The sequence below is a fragment of the Urocitellus parryii genome, chromosome 12, assembly GCF_045843805.1.
Source record: "Urocitellus parryii isolate mUroPar1 chromosome 12, mUroPar1.hap1, whole genome shotgun sequence".
NCBI classification, from domain to species: Eukaryota; Metazoa; Chordata; class Mammalia; order Rodentia; family Sciuridae; genus Urocitellus; species Urocitellus parryii.
Genome location: NC_135542.1, coordinates 87,539,649 through 87,558,592, shown reverse-complemented (window position 1 = coordinate 87,558,592; position 18,944 = coordinate 87,539,649). Strand labels below are relative to the sequence as shown.

General features: G+C 43.0%; 1 protein-coding gene and 1 pseudogene across 1 annotated transcript in view; one reads left to right on the top strand and one right to left on the bottom strand.

Moving 5' to 3' along the window:
• The window catches only part of Arhgap25 (Rho GTPase activating protein 25), an 81,375-nt gene that overhangs the window by 26,116 nt on the left and 36,315 nt on the right, over positions 1–18,944 (bottom strand). Inside the window, exons 2-4 of the mRNA XM_026387243.2 lie at positions 18,487–18,686; positions 12,242–12,329; positions 8,907–9,023 (exon numbers count right to left, since the gene is read on the bottom strand). Coding sequence (XP_026243028.2) covers positions 8,907–9,023; positions 12,242–12,329; positions 18,487–18,686 — 405 coding nt within the window. The remainder of the gene's footprint in view (positions 1–8,906; positions 9,024–12,241; positions 12,330–18,486; positions 18,687–18,944) is intronic.
• On the top strand, positions 5,494–7,081 carry LOC113181637 (elongation factor 1-alpha 1-like; annotated as a pseudogene).

Here is an 18,944-nt window from a genome sequence, read left to right as displayed (position 1 = left end):
CTAACGGCTTTGGACAGAAGGCACCCACCCTACCCTGAACAACCACAGGCGGGTGACATCTCATTACCACAGACTGGACAACTGCCCAGACTCTGTACACAGCACATCCTCCATCCTCAGCTCCATCTCCCTGTCCCAAGTTGGGCTAGAAAATACCAGGACCCTGAGGTGATTTGGGGAACTAAAGATGGAAAGATCAGCTGTCACCTCCCTCCCAATCTCATTCTTTATTTGTCATCACTCAAATACCCCACCCCCTGCATACCCCCAGACCCTGAGGACAATCTTTCCCCCACCCCCACCTGCCATCCCTGCACTGGTCTCCGTGTCACAGTGGCTCAGTTCCAGGGGTATCCCCCATCCCTGACAAGACAGTAAAAAGGAACTGAGAAAAAAGTGTGTCTTCCGGCAGAAGAATCGAATCACAAAATAGGAAGAAATACCTTTCTTTCGGAGACCAGGGGTTTTCCTCTTGAAATCCCAGCAAAAGAGCAGCGCCAGGACAGGAAAGCCACAGTCCAGTTCCCACCGCGGCATCCTGGGAATATGAGGCATGGCGGCACAGAGGACTCAGAGCCTCTGACAAGACAGCCCCAGGCCTCCTCTCCTCCCGGCGTTGGAAGAACCGTCCCTTTTCCTTTCCAGATCAGCACATGCTTGCAAACACTGCTCAGGCTCAGAGTCCCATACGGAAACCACGGGATCTGTTTGCACCTGCCCCGGCCCTCCTGGCCCTGATTCCCACACCACTCCCCTCCTCACTCACCTTTACACACAGGACCTGTGGCTTTTAAAGAGTCAACATAAAGCTGTCGGTGCTGCAATAAAAATAAGTGCCTCCTTTTACTTAGCAGCTAATTGTCAACAGCCATTCAGGGGATAGCTCAGAGATGGATTAAAAAAAAAAAAAAAAGAAGAAGAAGAAGAAAAGAAGAAAAGCCCAGACGCTTACCAGCATTGCTCCATATATCAAAGTGTCTGGCAGGAACACAGAATTTCACTTAGCATTTATGAAGCCAGCCCACCCTTCCCTGGAAATGCTTTCAGAGTTGCACGTGGCTCAGAGACAAAGCTCTTGGAAGTGGGCTGTTGGGTAGACCAACATGCTCTCCCACCCCCACAGAGAAGATGAAACCCACAGTACAGCAACCGAACAGAGTGGATTCTCAGTGACACAGAGGAACAGGCAGGAGTGAGGTTGCTAGGAAGGGCCCCGGGGCAGTCTCACAGTGCCAACCTAATGTTCATCCCTCCAGCAGTCACAGTTCAAGAATGGAGGACTCAGCTTTGACACCACCTTCTCCCTCCGTGTTAAATCCACTCCCGCATCCTGACAATATTTCTTCCAGAATGTTGGGTGAACCTGTTTCACTCTCTCCATCTCCATGGCCACCACTCTTGTCCATGCTTCTCTTGCCCAGATGACAGCCTGACTTTCACATTTAGTCTCCTACCTTTATTCGGATCTGAGACCTTTGGTTCAAGTCTTTTTTTTTTTTTTTTTTTTTTTTTTTTTTTTGCTGTGCTGGGGATTGAACCCAGGGCCCTGTGCAAGGCAAGCACTCTTCCAACTGAGCTAAATCCCCAACCCTCAAGCCATTCTTGACAAAGCACCTAGAATGATCTTTTAAATATAATCTGACTATCTCACCTTCTTACTTGAAACCTCCCAATGGCTACCTGTTGGTCCTAGGATGAAGGGCAACATCCTTGACCAAACCATCTCTGCTGTTACCACCTTCCCTGTCCTTCAGAGTTTGTTCTCCTGTCATAGGACTTCTGCACATGCCACTCCCTCTGAGATGCCATTCCTTGTCCCCCCTTCTCTGCCTGGCTAGTCTCATCACTAGCTTAGGGATGCCTTTCTTTACCTTCTTGACAAATATTCATATTTTTTTCCATATACCACCATGTATTTTTTTTCCAGGTGTAATTTTGTATTTTTTCCTTCACTTTTTTGATTGATTTTTGTGCCTACTAGTAGACTGAAAGCACCTTGTAAGAAGGGATTTTTGTTTTCTTTTTTCTCTCTCCTCTCTTCCTTTGTTACCGTTGAACCCCTGGGGCAGGCACCATGGTTGACATGACGCATGCGCTCAAAAAATAGTTGTTGAATAAATAAATAAACAAGTATCTAATTTAAGTTAGGAGCTGGATGAAGGTGAGACAAGGGAATTAGGTGAAACAAGTATAAATCATTTCTTTTAATATTCACTTCAGCTAGAGAGAAAGGACGAGATCACATGGAAGAACGGTGAATCACAGAGGCAGTATATGCCACAGGCTAAACTGTGGTAAGTTGTGAAATCCTGCTCTTAAGGATGCAGAGAACCTAAAAGAATTAGAGAAAGAAAAGGTACTTAAGCCAGAGAACAATCTGATATTTACATACTATATTATATGCCTTGTACTGGCAAAATCACAAAGGTGCTGAGAACACAGGACCTGCCCCAATGCCCACAAATGGAGCAGAACAGAACTATGAACAACTTAATGCACTACTTCCGTGCCCAGCAGTGACCTGAACTAAACTTGAGATGGCTAGTGTCAAGAGGAAGCCGTAAAAGCAACTTGGATTAATAAAAACTGGCAACAGAAACCAGGTTTCAATGTAGGAATCCAGAGAAAGCATAGAAGGGGGTAGTTTGGGGAAAACAGGCAGAGCCAGACTGGGACACATTGACAGAAGTTGAGATGTGATTGACTCTATTCCCTTTCTCCTACTTTTATTAGGGAAACTTGGAATTGTAATCAGAATTTCCTGGGAGAAGAGTTGGTCTAAACTTTCCAGCAAGAGGGTTATGACGAGCTTGCCTACAGAGAAGGCTGAACAGCGAGGTGCCATTCTCCAAGGTTCAAGGAAGCTCCAGAGCCAGCTCCCAGGCAGGAGAGGCTAGGAGAAAGTTGGGAGAGCTGTGGACACTTCATGGCCATTTCTCTAGTCAAGAGAGAAAGGAGCCAAAAGGGAACTGGGGGCAGGAAGAGGAGTCAGTTCTGCAGGATTATTACCAGAGTGACTTTTCTAATTTAATATTAAGATTCACTACCTGGGGTATACAGATGGGCTACAGTTGTCTGTAAAATATTTTGCTGTCGAGAAAAAAAATTGTTTGTGTCTAGTTATCATTCCAGGAGTTTCCATAGCTTTTATCAGATTTTCTAAAGGAGTCTTTGAACCATAGAGAGATTCATCCAAACTCATCCATGGACTGCTTAGAGGGAGAAAATTCTAGAGGGAGGGGTCAGAAGAGCTGATCATCATTCAACAGAGAGGACAGCCTAGGGGAGTAGAAAGTGACACTATGGGAAGAGGTCGCCTTTCATTTCATTTCATTTAATAACTATTTATTGAACACTTGCTATGTCAGACACTGCTAAGACTCTGGGATACACTACTGACCAATAGAGAGAAAAACAATTCCTGCCAAAGAAACTAACTATGAACAATGGAAGAGTACAATATTTAGCTTGTCAGAAAGGAGTACATGCTAAAGAGAAAAATGAAGAGCAGAGTGATAGGAAGGGTTGGAGGAAGGGAAGAAAGGGTTAAGGGTTAAATAGAATGGTCACGAGAAGGCCTCCTGAGGTGATCTTTGAGCAAGGACCTGATGAAGGTAAAGAAGCCAGCCATGTAGCCACCCAGGACAAGAGGACGCCAGGCAGAGGGTCCTGAGGCAGGGGCATGCCTCACGTGTGAGAAGAGGCAGGTGTAGCTGGAGACAAATAGTATGGAAGATCATTCTGGAAAACAAGAACAGAGAGGTAACCAGGTACCCCATGAGTCAGTATAAGGCTTTTAACTCTTACCTTGAGTAAGAAAGAAGCTATCGGCCAGTGTTGAACAGAACAGAACCTTGATGTGACAGGTTCAACAGGCTTCCCCCGTCTGAATGACAACAGACTGCAGGGAGCAGGGGTGAGGGTGTGGAGATGTTTGGAAGCTATGACTGAAATTTGGACAAAAAAAGGTTTCTTTCTCCAGGGGGAGGAAGTAGTGAAGGTAGTGAGTAGTGGGCAGCTCCCTAGTGCTAAAAAAAGAAAAGCCACACAATTTCACGAAGGGCTAGAAAGAGATGACAGCAAAACATCTCAGTGACTTCAGAAAGCTTGGGGGACATGTCCTGTGGACCTAGGTGTGCTTTACCAAGTGGTACTGTGCAAAGAAACCTTGGCCCTACCCCTTGCCCCACCCCTTGGACAGGCCATTTATTCCCTTAGAACTGAAGTTCCCTGACTTAGGAATAGAAAGAACAAGTATCTGATTTGCCCAGTGGCCTTAGATGGGACTCTGCTGTCTTAAAATGCCTTCTTAGGCTGGGATCTATGATTCTGGTTCACTGGGTGACTTTAAAAATACCCAAGATGCCACATCAGAACCAACACTGATCTCTGAATTAGTAAGAAGTGATGTACTCTGACTTCTGCTCCCCTGGACTTTCCACCACCTACAGGACTTATGCTTGATTTGCTTCTCAGGGTGGCGGCCTTGGGGTGGGGGGGTTGGGAGAAGTCCCCCGTGTACTCGGACAAAGTGCAGCAGGTCACCATGGCAAGGCTCAGTCAAGCATCGCAAAAGGCATAGATCCTGGTGAAAGTACATTGACAGCATTTTGACTCTGAGCAGGTGCATATTTAGGCAACATTGGCTGTCCTGATCAATGGGGGCAGCCCGATAAGCCCTGCACTGGGGAAAGCAGAAAATGTCAACAGGGCTCGAAATAATATAATCTAAGGCAAGAAGGAAGGTCACAGCTAAGATTATGCAAGCTGAAACAGCATATAATCAAGCTTTAATACATAAAAATCCTTGTCTTATCCCTTAGCATGGTTTTTAAAAAAAAAAAAAAGGTGTTTAGGGCCTGGGAAATGGTTAACAAAACTATGTAACTCTTTCTGCTACAGGATACAGATGGCTGGGCAGGCACTCTTGAGTTTAGCTGTCCCATTCAGGGTACATTTTATTTTTTCTCAAAGCCCTTGCTGGTGGGTCGGAGCCAGAGCTGCCTGCCACCCCAGGTCTTGGAACCACAAATGAACTCGGGACCTTAGCTGAAACAGGCAGTTTTTTTTTTCTCAGTTTGTAATGGGACTGTTTAGGATGAAACTGTGCTTGTGGGAGAAGCGAAAGAATGCTGGGTTGGCATGGCAGTACTTGGGACAAGCAGATGCACGTCCATGCCCACTAGACGAAAACAGGCAGATTTGCAGAGAAAAGCAGGAGAAACTGCATGTCGCCAGAGAAACCGACAGGATAAAGCTCAGTTCCACACTCCATCCCTCACCCCTGGCTTTTGTCAGGCCCCCTCACAGTTTCTGCTTTTGGTTTCTATGAGTAGCTCCTCTATCTGCCTGGTAAGTCCCTCTGTGTTGTTTAATGTCATCATATATGATTTCTTTCCAAATAATCCCTGTAATGTATCAATTAAGATCCTTTTTCACATCAGGTTTGCCACAGGAACACGTTGTGGAAACCACCACTAAATCAGAGCCAAAATGGGAAAGGAAAAGATTCATATTAACATTGTTGTCATCGAACATGTAGATTCCAGCAAAGTCTACCACTACCAGCCATCTGGTCTACAAATATGGTGGGATCTACCAAAAGAACCATTGGAAATTTTGTAAAGGAGGCTGCTCAGATGGGAGAGGCTCCTTTGGGTATGCCTGGGTCTTGGATACACTGAGAGCTGAGCATGAGCATTGTATCACCCTTGACATGTCCCCTGGAAATATGAGACCATGGTGCAAGTGTTACAAGACTATCTCGATGCCCCAGGACATAGAGACTTTAACAGAAACCCTATTACAGATGCATCTCAGGCTGACTGTGCTATCCTGATTATTGCTGTTGGTGTTGGTGAATTTGAAGTTGACATCTCTGAGAATGAGAAGAACCCTGAGCATGCCCTTCTGGCTTACACACTGGGTATGAACAAACAATTGTTGGTGTTAACAAGATGGATCCCACTGAGCCATCCACAGGCAGAAGAGAGATGAAAAAAATTATTAAGGAAGTCAGCACCCATACTAAGAAATCTGGCTACAACCCCAACACGGTAGCATTTGGGCCAATTTCTGGTTGGAATGGTGACAACATGCTGGAGCTAAGTGTTGATATGCATGGAAAGCCACCCACAAAGTTGGCACTGCCAGTGGAACCACTGTGCCCGAGTTTGGATTGAATCCTGCCATCAACATGTCCAAATCATGAGCCTTTATGTCTGCCCCTCTAGGAAGTCTACAACATTGGTGAGATAGGTGCAGTCCTCATGGGCTGAGTGGAGACTGCTGTTCCCAAACCTGACTTGGAGGTCACTTTTGTAATGTCACAACTGAGGTAAAGTCTGTTGAAATGCACCATGAAGCTTTGAGTGAAGCTGGGGACAAAACAGACTTCAATGTCAAGAATGTGTCTGTCCAAAATGTTTGTGGAGCTGGGCAAAGTGGCCCCAGCCTGTAATTCCAGCAGCTCAGGAGGCTGAGGCAGGAGAATCATGAGTACAAAGCCAGCCTCAGCAACTTAGTGAGGCTCTAAGCAACTCAGTGAGACCCTGTCTCTTAATAATGTACAAAAAAGGGCTGGGGATGTAGCTTAGCGGTTAAGCATCCCTGGGTTCAATACCCAGTTCTGAACACCCCCCCCCAAAAAAAAATGATGTTTGTGATGGCAACACTGCTGGTGACAGCAAAAGTGACCCAAAGGGGAAGCAGTTGGCTTCACTGTTTGGGTGATCATCCTGAATCCTCCAGGCCAACTCAGTACCAGCCTTGCTCCTGGATGGCACTGTCACAGCTAACATTGCCAACAACTGTGCAGAGCTGAAAGAAAAGATAAATTGCCATTCTGGTAAGAAGAAAGAAGATGGCCTTAAATTCTTAAAATCTGGTGATGCTTCTATCATTGATATGGTTCCAGACAGGCCATGTGTGTCCAGCTTCTCTCACTATCCTACTCTGGGTTCTTTTGCTGCTTTGTGATACGAGACTGACAGTCGCTGTGGATGACATCAAAGCATGGACAGAGGCTATTGGAGCTGGCAAGGCCACTACATCTTCCCAGAAAGCTCAGGTAGTTAAATGAATGCCATCCCTAACATTAAATATTTGTTTAAGACATATGAAAATATATTTAATATACAGTGGGAGAACCATCTCAGAATTGTTTGTCTCAATCAGCCCTTTAAGTATCATAGTAAAAGACTGGCTAATGACGACAATGCATCATAAAGCCTTCAGAAGGAAAGGAGAATGTTCTGGGGGGGAGAGAGAGAGAGAGAGAGAGAGAGAGAGAGAGAGAGAGAGAGAGAGAGAGAGAGAGAGAGAGAGAGAGAGTGTGTGTGTGTGTGTTTGTTTTAAGTTATTAGTTTTTAAATCAGTACTTTTTTTTTGGGGGGGTACCAAGTATTAAACTCAGGGCACTTAATCACTTAGCCACATCCCCAGCCCTTTTTAAAAATTTTTGTATTTTATTTAGAGACAGATCTCACTGAGTTGCTTAGCACCTTGCTAAGTGGCCGATGCTGGCTTTGAACTCGCGATCCTCCTGCCTCAGCCTCCTGAACTGCTGGGATTACAAGGTATAGGCCTCCACACCCAGTCTCTACTTTTACTTTTTAATGGAAAAAACTTGACCAAAAATCTGTCATAGAATTTTAAGATCCCTTTAAATAAAGTTTAATTAGGGAACAAAAAAAGATAGGAACATGGAGAAATTTTTAAGTTATAAAATAAAAGATACCAAATTGCATATATCTTATGTTTATCATTCTGAAAAATGTTTGTGTACTGGGGCTGGGGCTGTGGCTCAGAGGTAAAGTGCTCAGCTGGCATGCGTGAGGCACTGGGTTCGATCCTCAGCACCACATAAATATAAAATAAAGATATTTTTTAAAGTTTGTATACATTTAAAACAAACCTTAAAGTACCTCTCATGGTTTAAGGGGTATTTTTTTTCAAATTTCCATAAAATTATTATGGTGTTCTTAAAACTTGTGGAAGAATCCTTTGGGTAATCAAATCAATGTTTACTAAAACCCTGAAAGCTTCCATGAATGATTTCTGAAATAAGAAGAAATTAGTCAAGAAATAATTATATATTTCTACAGAGGTCCTGAAGTTGACACAATTCCGAGTGTCCCTAAAAAGTTGGAGAATATTGTGTCTTGTGAGTTCATCCATATCAATTCTCTCACACTTTTATAGAAAAGAGAAAACACACTAGGTTCATGTGCTTATTGATTTTAGAAGTTTTCTGCATCAGTTTTTGCTGCTGCTGCTGTTGTTGGTTATTTTGCAGACAAGATACTTCTCTGGTGTGGAAATATCAATAAAATTCCCAGAGAGCTCAAACACTCGAATCATGTAACACAGAGAAGTGTTGAATGCAGAATTCACCATGTACCCGCAAGACCTCCAGTCTGACTGCTCCTATTTCGGACAGCAGCTCTATTTTCCTGTGCGGATTAGCTTGTTACAGCTCTTGCTGTCAGCCCTCTTGGGTCCCATAAGTCCCATAACTGGGCAGATCCATAGGTTCCATGTGGGTTAGTGCTGTGAGGAACCCTGGGTCAGCTGGACCAACCCACTCATTTCCCAGCTGGGAGTGCTTTGGCCCAGAGAGTCTCCTCTCTGGAGATGCTTTAGGGCATCACACCCATTTGATGATCAATGCAAAGGACTTGCCATCCCTACAGTTGATCTGGAGTTGACCCAAGAGAAAAGCTAAATGCTCTCAACCCTCTTTTCTTTCACATTCAGCAGAGGACTTGGCCATGACCACGGTCTCAGCATTGTTCTCTGGTTGTCTCCCTTGAACCACTGTTTCAAGGAAGGATCACATGGGGAGCTACTTCCTCTTCATGCCTGAGATGCCACAAATACTTGCCCAGGAGAGCCTGGTCCCTTACCTCCAGAAGGTGTGCCAGCAACTCTCCTGAGGAATTTAACCCACTCCTCCATCTCTGCCTGCGAGCTGGCCATGAGGACATAGGAGTCCTGTCCCATGCGATTCTGGTCCCATGGGGCTGGAGGGAAAAGTAGAACACATGAAGTTCTTAGAGTGGTGGGGGAGGAACTATAAGTAAAAGAAGGAAAGGAAGCTGAACCTGCACAGATTCCTTCTACCAGTCAAATAACATGCTTTTTGCAGAAATTCTAATTCTACAGAAAAATAATTAAACACCACGGTTTGCAATTGGGATGGTTTAGGCCTAGAGCTGCTTCCACAGAAGACAGATGCTAATCCTACTAAAATAAAGAGGAAGTTCACCATACAAGTTCAGCATTAGAGACAGGATCAACCCAACAAGTCTGGAGTCTTCAGGTCATTATGTCAATCATGGGTACTTCCCTAAGCTAGCTCAGAGCTCAATTATGGGAGATTGGAAGGGGACAGTAACCTTAGGTGGGAGCGACAATGAATATAAGTGTGAATTTTTAGCAAAATCACTACTTCCTGTTCAGATCACTGTTCTCTTGATTGTATAAAACTTTGCAAATGGTAAGTTCTCAATATTTAGTAGTAAACGTGTGAAGTTTGTTAGGACTTTTTTTTTTACCATTTTCAATTTAAACCTAAGACACAGACATACGTAATATTCTTGAGTTTGGTGTTCTCAAAAGGGTGAAACGATAAGGAGGCAAAGATGGTACAGAGAGAGACCAAAGGAAAGAATGGGGGAAAGTGACAGAAAAAGGAAAATCAGGAGAGAAGGGTAAAAGAGGGAAAGGATGGGTATTAACCTAGTAAACCTATTAGACTTAGGTTGTAGACCATGTAGTTAGTACAGATCTGGGACTAGAATTTTAACATCTTTCATGAGCCTTCTTATAAGCAGGAATCTACAAAACTGGAATTTTCTTTAGTTGGTTAAAAAAAAAGGCCTTAGAAGGGACAAGAAAGTAATGGTAATCCCTTTCAATTACAGGATACTATCACCTTTCAAAATAGCCTTGTAAAGGCTATGTATTCTATTGCTATGTTTTGTCCAAACCTGTATTTTCCTACAGGCAACAAAAGACTTTCAAATTCGCCTTGGCTCTGGTCTCCTGGAGTTAGCGAAATGTCACAAGCCTCTCATTTTTTCTCCCTTTGGGACATCTTTTCATCAGATTATCAGTTTTTCTGACCTGAATTTTCAGTTTGTGAAAGCCTTGGCCATTCAGAAAAAATCTTACGATCTGGGTGTTTCCAAAAGTAAAATGAAAAATAAAACGTGCTTGGGGAAGAACTAAAAGATACCCTAGGTACTAAAATGTTCCTTTGGAATAAAATGAGGAGTTGTATTATTTCTGTTTTATAAATAGTAAAATTGAAGCCCAAAGATCCAAAGATGCAAAGATACCTGCCCAGATGGTTACTGCCAAACTCAAGGCAAGGTCTAAATTTTTGCCTGCCTCACATTTTAAAAATAAAAGCCTAACAACAATTAAAGGCTTCTCTCAGAACCTTGTATGACTAAAACTGATCCCAGAGAGATGGCCCTGATTATAAATCCCATTTCTTACGCCAGCATTGGCCCCAGAGAATTGTCATGTACAAAAGGAGCATAAAAAGAGGAACTGAAAATTCTCTGCATTAAAGAGAAAAATCTGAAAATTCACAGCATAAAAAGCTATCTCACTTTAGGTTGGGTGGAGCCTTGGGGACAGTGGTGGCTATAGAAAAATGGTTTCCTACCTTACTACCGCTTTAGAATTATTTGTTGTTATGAAGTGTGTGTTGGGGGGAGAGAATGAATATGAATCTATGCAAGAATTCCCCCAGCAGTCTAGGAAACTGCTGTGAGCATGAATGACCAAGAGAGGACAGACCTTCCTCCTGTCCCCACAGAGCAGTCTTCTAGGGAACTGGACTTTGGTGCAAAGCCCACAGTGAATTTCAGGGGAAGCTCTCAGTAGAGCTTTCTGAGTTGTAAGCTCAGGCTTTGGGAAAGGTGTTCCCATGGATGACTGTGTCCCACAAATTGCACTGGGAGAGGGATTCTAAGAACAAAAGAGGTTTTAAGAGGAAAGGGTGGGATTTTCCCAAAAAGGGAGGAGAGACAAAAAGCAAGCTCTTCCTCTGAGGAGGAAGAAAGGAAGCTAGACCTTCAAACCAAAAAGCAAGGGTGTGCCCATGAGGGAACCACCCTGGGACTCAGACTTTTTTTTCTCTTCATTTTCTCGAATCATAGCCGGTGTTAGGATCTTTCTCTGTATTATAATTCTCTCTAGTTATCCTCAAAATGTCTCTGCACTTACACGACACTACTATATACCAGACCCTGTACCAAGTGTTTCATATGGGTTTCTCTACTTAATCCTCATCGTCATGATCACTGTCCCCATTTATGGATAAAGAGACAGAGGCTTGTTACACAAATTTTAAGTGGCAGCATCAGGATCTGGACCTGGGCAGGCTGGTTCTAGACTGGGCACTTCTACCCTTTCTGCTATGCCTCCTTCTCCATCAATGTCCTGTTCTATGCACACAGCTGCCCTGTGCAAGTGGGATTAAGGAAAAGGACATTCTGGGAACTTGTAAGCTCCCCTGCTATAGCAGCAATACAGCACAGCCAAGTGGGCGGTCTTGACCACTCAAAGGACTAGGGCTGGCACAGGAGCAAAAGACAGGGAAAAGCAGCCTCAGTGGGGCAGATTCAGGAGTCTGAGCCAAACCGCCCTTGCTTCCAATGCATTCAAGGATGGTAACTCTGGCTTGGGAAGAGGATCCTCCATCATACAGCTCAAGTGTACAACAAATGACATGCAACACCTAGCATGTGCTAAGTGCTATGTGCAGCAAGTTGTCATTTCTCATTAGGTCCTCTTGAGTTGCATGAGACTGCTGACTTCCCATCATTTTTAACCCTCCTAAAGGGCCATGTAACATGGTTCATTTATATTTCAACTGTTAATTTTAATGTTCCACTCACCTTCTAGGCTGAGCTACTTTTAGTGGTTACAGGACGATCCACTGTCCACATGAGGGCCTTAGGGCTTGGGACAGTACCTAGCTCCAAGTACACTCACAATGTGCTTACAGAATTGAGCTGAATGAGCACCTACTTAGGGCATTACTCAGGCCCTTGATGCTAGTTGACCAACTTGGATAGGCTTACGAACTACATGAGGATCCTCTATGTTATTAACAGGATGACTGGTTAGTTGGTGAAGGACTCACTGAATAAAATCTTGACTTCTAGGATCCAGAAGTCAAATGGGAATATAAAACACCTCTGTCTAACCATTTGGCACCTACCTGGAATGACTTCAAAGACAAACTTCCCGGCTTCTTCTGGGTTTGAGGCAATCTCTTTGATGGTACTTCCTGGTAGATACATGCAACCCTGAAAGATCCAAAGTCAGACCTTTAAGATAAGCAGAAATTTTATCACCTATGAGCTAAAATTAAATTGAAGAACAGATGGTATAATAATGATGGGACAAGGAGGCAGGCAGGTAGAGAGGAACGGGAAAGGTGGCATCCAGATATTAATGGGGGCCCTTTTGCTCTTCAGGCCTTGGTCAAATTAAGTGGCAGCAATCTGACAGAAAGCTAGGTTCCTAGAAAGAGAAGGTCGAGATCCAGCTGGGAGAGTGTGCTGAGAGGGTGTCATCACCAATATTTGCCACATTCCACCTTTCTAAGACCCAACTTCATGGTCATGTAAGACACATGATCCTTGTGAAGGCAATGGCGGACACCAGTGGGACCATACTACTTGCCGGGCCACCAGAGGGGGTCAATAGGATGGAAGTGCAGGTGCCTTTTGAAGGGGAATTAATAGCAGCGGTCAATGAGAAGCACAGCCCAGGTGCCTGCCCTTTGTTAATCACCTTGAATGTCTGATTCATTTAGTTCCTCTGGCAGTCCTCCAAGAAAGACATCATTATGCACATTTTGCAAACAAGGAAACTGGAGGATGAGAAAGATTCTGTAATTTGCCTACACAGGGCTGGTAAATGTCATAATGGTAGTACATCCCAGAAGCAAGTTCAAAGTCAGTGCCCCCAACCATCGCAACTGAGATGGTAGGGAACAAACAGCTTAACCCTCCACCCTACCCCTGGATCCATGGAGGAGGAGGAGGAGGAGGTTCAGTGACCTCAAAGAAACAGATGCATTTTCAGAAAAACAAGTCAATGCCACCGTGTGTGAGCCTGGTGCATTATCACCTGCAGTGCACTTTCATACACAAAGTCTCACTAAATGGGCTGGTGCTATAGCTCGGTGGATCAACACCTGCCTAGACCATGTGAAGCACTGGGTTCGATCCTCAGCACCACATAAAAATAAATAAATAATAAAGGTATTGCGTCCAACTACAACTAAAAAAAAATTTTTTTTAAATCTCACTAGATCCCCACCACAGCTCCAGATCAAGAGCATGGCAAGACTTATGACTTCTACTTTGCAGGCAAGGAGACTGGCACTAGGAAAATATAAAGGACTACACAAAGTGATATAGCTAATTTTAATGGAGTTAATTATTTGTAACTTACATCTCACTGGATGTTGAAAGTAATACCTCTAAGAAGACTCATGTTTCTTTATTTAAAAAAAAACAAAAAGGAAGAAGAAGACAGGTGACCCAGAAAGCTATAAGTGTGAAGAGTCTTCAGAAAATCTCAGAAATAAGAGCAACTCAGGAGCCTGAAAGAATGAGTGGTTTTTGAGGGTCAGGAAATAAAGATGTCTAAGACGAAGTAAGAAAAAGAAAAGGAGGAGGAGAAAGAGGGAGCTGGTGGTGGTAGAGAAGGAGAATGAGAAGCGGGAGGGGAGAGAGAAAATAAAAAGATATCTGTCTATAAAATGGAATTCTCTGATTTTATTACTTAAAAATAACCTCCATTCACATGATCTTCACCATCTTTAGTCAATCACATCAATGCCTTCAGAAAAATGACCTTGAGATTGTGTTGCTGCTTGGCTACTTCTGATGAGTTATAGCACCAGAACAAAAGTCCCTGTTGCTTTTAGACAGGAAGGAACAACTGCTAGGAAGGAAAGGAAAGTCAAGTTCAGAGTGAACTGCCTCTCTAGACTGTCAACTGGTACTCCAAATCATTTCAACAGAAAATAGTAGAAATAAAATAATAAATAAATATATGCTATTTACTGAGCAGTTACTAGGTGCCAGACTCCTACCTGATTTCCCTGAATATATTAGCACATGTAATTTTCACAAGAAATCTATGATTTCTAATACTGAGTATTAGAAAATCTAGTATTTTCCCCCACTGCAGAGATGAGGAAATAAAGCTTAGAGAGGTTAATGAGTGGACCCAAGATCACAAGCTAGTTCATAAGAAAATGATGATTCAGACCTGGGTCAGTGTGATTCCAGAATTATAAATAAGGCCTTATTTACAAGTCCCACCTGCTAGAAGAGTAAATTATAAATCTCAGGACCTTTCCTCAGACCGAGCAGGAGAGACCCTTCAATATCGTAAATGGATAAAAAAGATAGGGTGCAGGAAGAGACACCAGTTGGGGTGACGATGGGGACAATGATGAGGAAGAAGCTGTCTCAAAAAGGGAAGGGCCCAAGCTGCCTATAACCACTTTCACCCACTTTGCAAGTTGACTAGGGTAGACTGTATGTAAAGATAGGGGAAGGGTATAAGGGTTTTGAGGCCACAAGTCCTGCAGCATGGAAGCAGGGGTGACAGATATGGCAGTGATATGCTAGAGTCAGCTGCTACTGGTTCATGAGGACTGTCATTTCAGGAACTTGAGCCAGCTGCCAAATACAGCCATGAGGAAGACCTAAACCATACGAACCTGCGATCAAATATTTTAATAAAGATCCACTCAAACTTTATTACTTCCTAATAACTTACTATATTTGTCTGTTATTTCTGTTGTGGCGGTTATTTTCATTTGTAGTTATCTGTGTGGTGGAAATGTGTATGACATGGTGCTATCTCACAGCTCTTCTTGAGGTCAGTCACATATTGGTGGTTTGAATCAATCATGATAGGAATATCTGCACCACAGAAGTTGGTGACTACCACACACAAGTCAACTTCCCCACCAGAGAGCCTGTTGTTAAGTATTCACCAGCACACCACGGACAGAAAATTACCTGTGAGTTTAAATTCCTACACTCAGAAATGTGGGTCAAAGGGTTTGTACATTTTAAAGACAAAATACCCTCCAGAAAGGTTGTTTGAATTTTCATTTCCACTAGCTGTGCATGAGGATTCCTGATTCCTAGGCCTGATTCACTAAAATTTCTAGAAAACCCTTCCCAATTTGATAAGGGGACAGTAGTGTCTCAATATCTTACATTGTTTGTCTTTCACGAGATTTTTAACTTTTTAATGTATGTTTACTGGCCATTGTATTTCTTCGATAAATTGCCCCTTTGAATCATTGCTCATTTTCTCTTAAGTCATTTGAACTTTCTCAAGGATTTGGACAAATATTTTGAATATTAAGAAAATTTGTTTCTCAGAGATACATGCAATTTTTTCTTGAAATTTTATTTTATTATGCTGATTTTTAAGATATTATTTTTATTTATGAAATTAATTTTTCACTCGTGTATCTTTGTTGTGCTCTAAAAGATATTAGCTTCTCAAAGATCATGTAGATAACTACATCTTCATCTGGTATTTTTATAAATTTATTTTTTTACATTTAAGTCTTAATCTAAAATCATAAATGGTGTGAAATGCAATGTGGAAATGTACCTTTGCTCTTACCTAATAAATTGGCTCATGTCTGTAAAACTTTCATGTCATTTCATTACTAGGAATCCCAAAACAATGTTAAGTGACAGTATAATAATAGTATTTTAAGTAGATTTTTCCTTATTGTAATGAAATAATTATGAGTGTATGAAGCCTATAAGCATGGCCACTTAATTCTTGTTTGTGATAATACCTAGATGTTAGTCCAAATTCCCAACAGTAAGAAATTAGTTAAATAAAATACAGAATATCCATCTGATACATTATTTTGCCACTATTATGATTTACATCACAGAATAATGTTAATATTAAGGGGGGCACTATTCATGATACATTATTATTTTTTAAATTAAATAGTATTATACTAATTTTACATTTACAATAGATGATTTTCCAAATGTCTATGTGTAGGGAATGCTGAACTTTTTATTTCTTGTTGATGGGATGTAATTTTTTTTCTTTGGGTTTTCTGCATTTTTCAAATTTCATACCATGCACATGTATAACTTTTATAATCAAAACACACATGACGATATATAGTAAAATATACTCATTCTTCTGAAGAAATCCTAAAAACTTTATTTTTAAATTTTCTACATCTGAAAAGATTGTTAGATTTTAACAAATGCTTTATACAGCTACCTGTTGAGAGGCTGTGTAGTCTTTCTAATTTGCCATAGGGCATTGGTGAATTACATTTAATAGATTTCTTAAAAATAAATCATCTTTGAAGTTTTACCTAATTATCTCAGGCTAACCAAATCCTGATAAGCCCTGGGTTTCCTCCTCCTAGAAGTAAGGGTAAGAATCAAGGACCTCCAAATACTAATTTTACCCTTCAGCTTTAGTCTGTTTTTACAAAACAATTTCTTACACATGCTTCATATCATTGGATCATGGAACAAATGAAGGCCATATATTATTGTCTCATTATATAAAAGAAGAAAGAAGCACCCAGAAAAACTAAATAATTACATGATCAATTGTGGAACCAGGACAAGAATACAACTTTTGCTATAAAGTACTTTTCACTCTCCATACTTCATAGAAGCAAAAGTCACCCAGCGGTCCTTTCCATTGCTTTGGGATGGCCAAAGAGGACTGACACTTCCCTCACTCGCTGCAGATGGGAAAACTTCCCACACTGTCTCAATGCACCAACCACCACTGTCTTGGCCTGAAATTGCTCACCTCTGCTAAGGTCTGAGTTGTTCATAAAGAAAAGGAAGTCTGGTTACCACACACAGGACACCAGCAATAACAAAGTGTGTGGTAGGGACTCTGGGGCCCTTCCTTAGCCTCTAGAGTGACAGACACTCAAAACATTCAGAGCCATCAAGGGATGCATGGTTAACCAAGTCCTGCTCATCTGCTGCTGGTCCTCAAGCCTGCCTTCCAAAACTGCTGTCCTCTTCCAAAATGACTATTTCATTTTGGCTTCACCTGTCCATATCCACACATTCTTATCCTCACTCTTTTCAGTCAAGACCACCTATTCACTTACACAGACAAAAGCTCTAGGTGGGTACCCAGGCATCCTGGTTGTCCCAAGACATCCAGCTTACATCTGGAATCTTCTCTTTCTCCCACACACCACAATGGCCACAAAGAATCCATTAGGTGAGGAAGAGAGTCCTAGGCCCAAAAATTGGGATCGCTAAGCCTACTCTTACAGCCTTGTGCATGCCATCAGGAAACCCTGCTCACTCAACCTTGAAAGCACCTCCGAAGTCTAACCACGTGCTTCTAGCCCACTGTGATTCTAAATAGCACAGCCTCTAACCTAGATTGCCTTGTGTCCTGTTCCAGCTTCCATTTATTTTAGAGCATGGTACCCAGAGCCATATTTAGAGCATGGTACCCAGAGCCATAAACTAAAAGATGTCACCTCTCTGCTCAGAAACCTGCAATGCCACCTGTGATACTCAATATAAATGCTCAAGTCCTCAGAGACGCCTATATTGCCCTTCACAATCAGTATCTCCCACCCCAAACTCTGACCTCAGCCCTCAATTCATTGGCCTCATCCTCTCCGGTTCTCATTTCCAGCTCTCTCCCTGCCGCAATGACCTCCTGCTACTATCCACACAGGCCACAGATGCTCCCCTTTAGGCTTCATGGGGGCTGTCCCCTCTGCCTGGAATGCTGTTTCCCAAGATCTGCCACACTAACTCCCTCTCCTAAAATATCACCCTCTTCACAGGGCCACTCTGACCACCCTATTTAAAATTGCAACACCTCCCCCAACTTCTCCATATCCCTTACTCATTCAATTTTTTTCCTCCTAGAACTAATCTTTTTCTAACAATCTATATACTTTTCCTTATTATGTTTATTTTATGTCTTTCTAAGCTCCATATGGCAGCATTTTTACCCGTTTTACTCACTGGTTAATTTTCAGTACGCAACATACCATCTGGCATTGAACGCCTTATGTTCAAACATTACAAATGACCAATATATACTGATCAAAGGAACAAATCAAAGAGCCCCCAAATCAGTTTTCCTGAGCCCAAATGAACTCTGAGCCCTTGACTCAGTGTTGCCACCACAATGGGATCCTTGACTTAGCAATGCACTTAGGAAGCAATGCACTGGGGACAGTGCTCCTGTCATCTTTGCTACATTTATGTATCTAGAATATAGTAAAAAGGCAAAAGCAAGCTCCCGGCAGATGGATATGTGTGCAGCTCTATTGAGAAGGCCCACGTGAGTTTAGGTGCCGTCTAACCTGGCCCCAGCCCGGCCTCCTCTATGCCTGCAGAGGGAGAGCCATATTAAAGGGGACAAATGCCCGTAGGGTACCTGCGGCTTCACGTCCTCTTCGTCCTTGTAGTAGTAGAGCTGCTGTGCCCTCAGCACAAAGTACCTCTGCTGCCAGTTTTTCACGATTGACCTCTGCTTCTTCAGCCATCCCATCTTGATGGGCCTTTCCAGGGGGTTGGGGGTGGACGACGGGTGAAAGGCCGCCATCTGCTCACCGGTCATCACGCTCCTGGACCGAGCTATAGAGAGGAAGAGAGAGGCCGACTGACCGAGGGACATGAACCAGGGAGCAAAGGGCGAGTGGGGAGGCAAAAGAGGAAGCCCCGAGGGGGCTGAGTAGTGGGGTGCAGCCACTGCTGGGTCCAGCTCAAGGGTCCAGATCTGGATCAGAGAAAGTCCCCCCCGAAGGCCGGGAGAGGAACGAGGGGCCCCGGCTGACCACAGCCGGACTCAGCGACTCGCACGCCGGCCAGCAGCTGCTGCCAGCCCCCGCATTC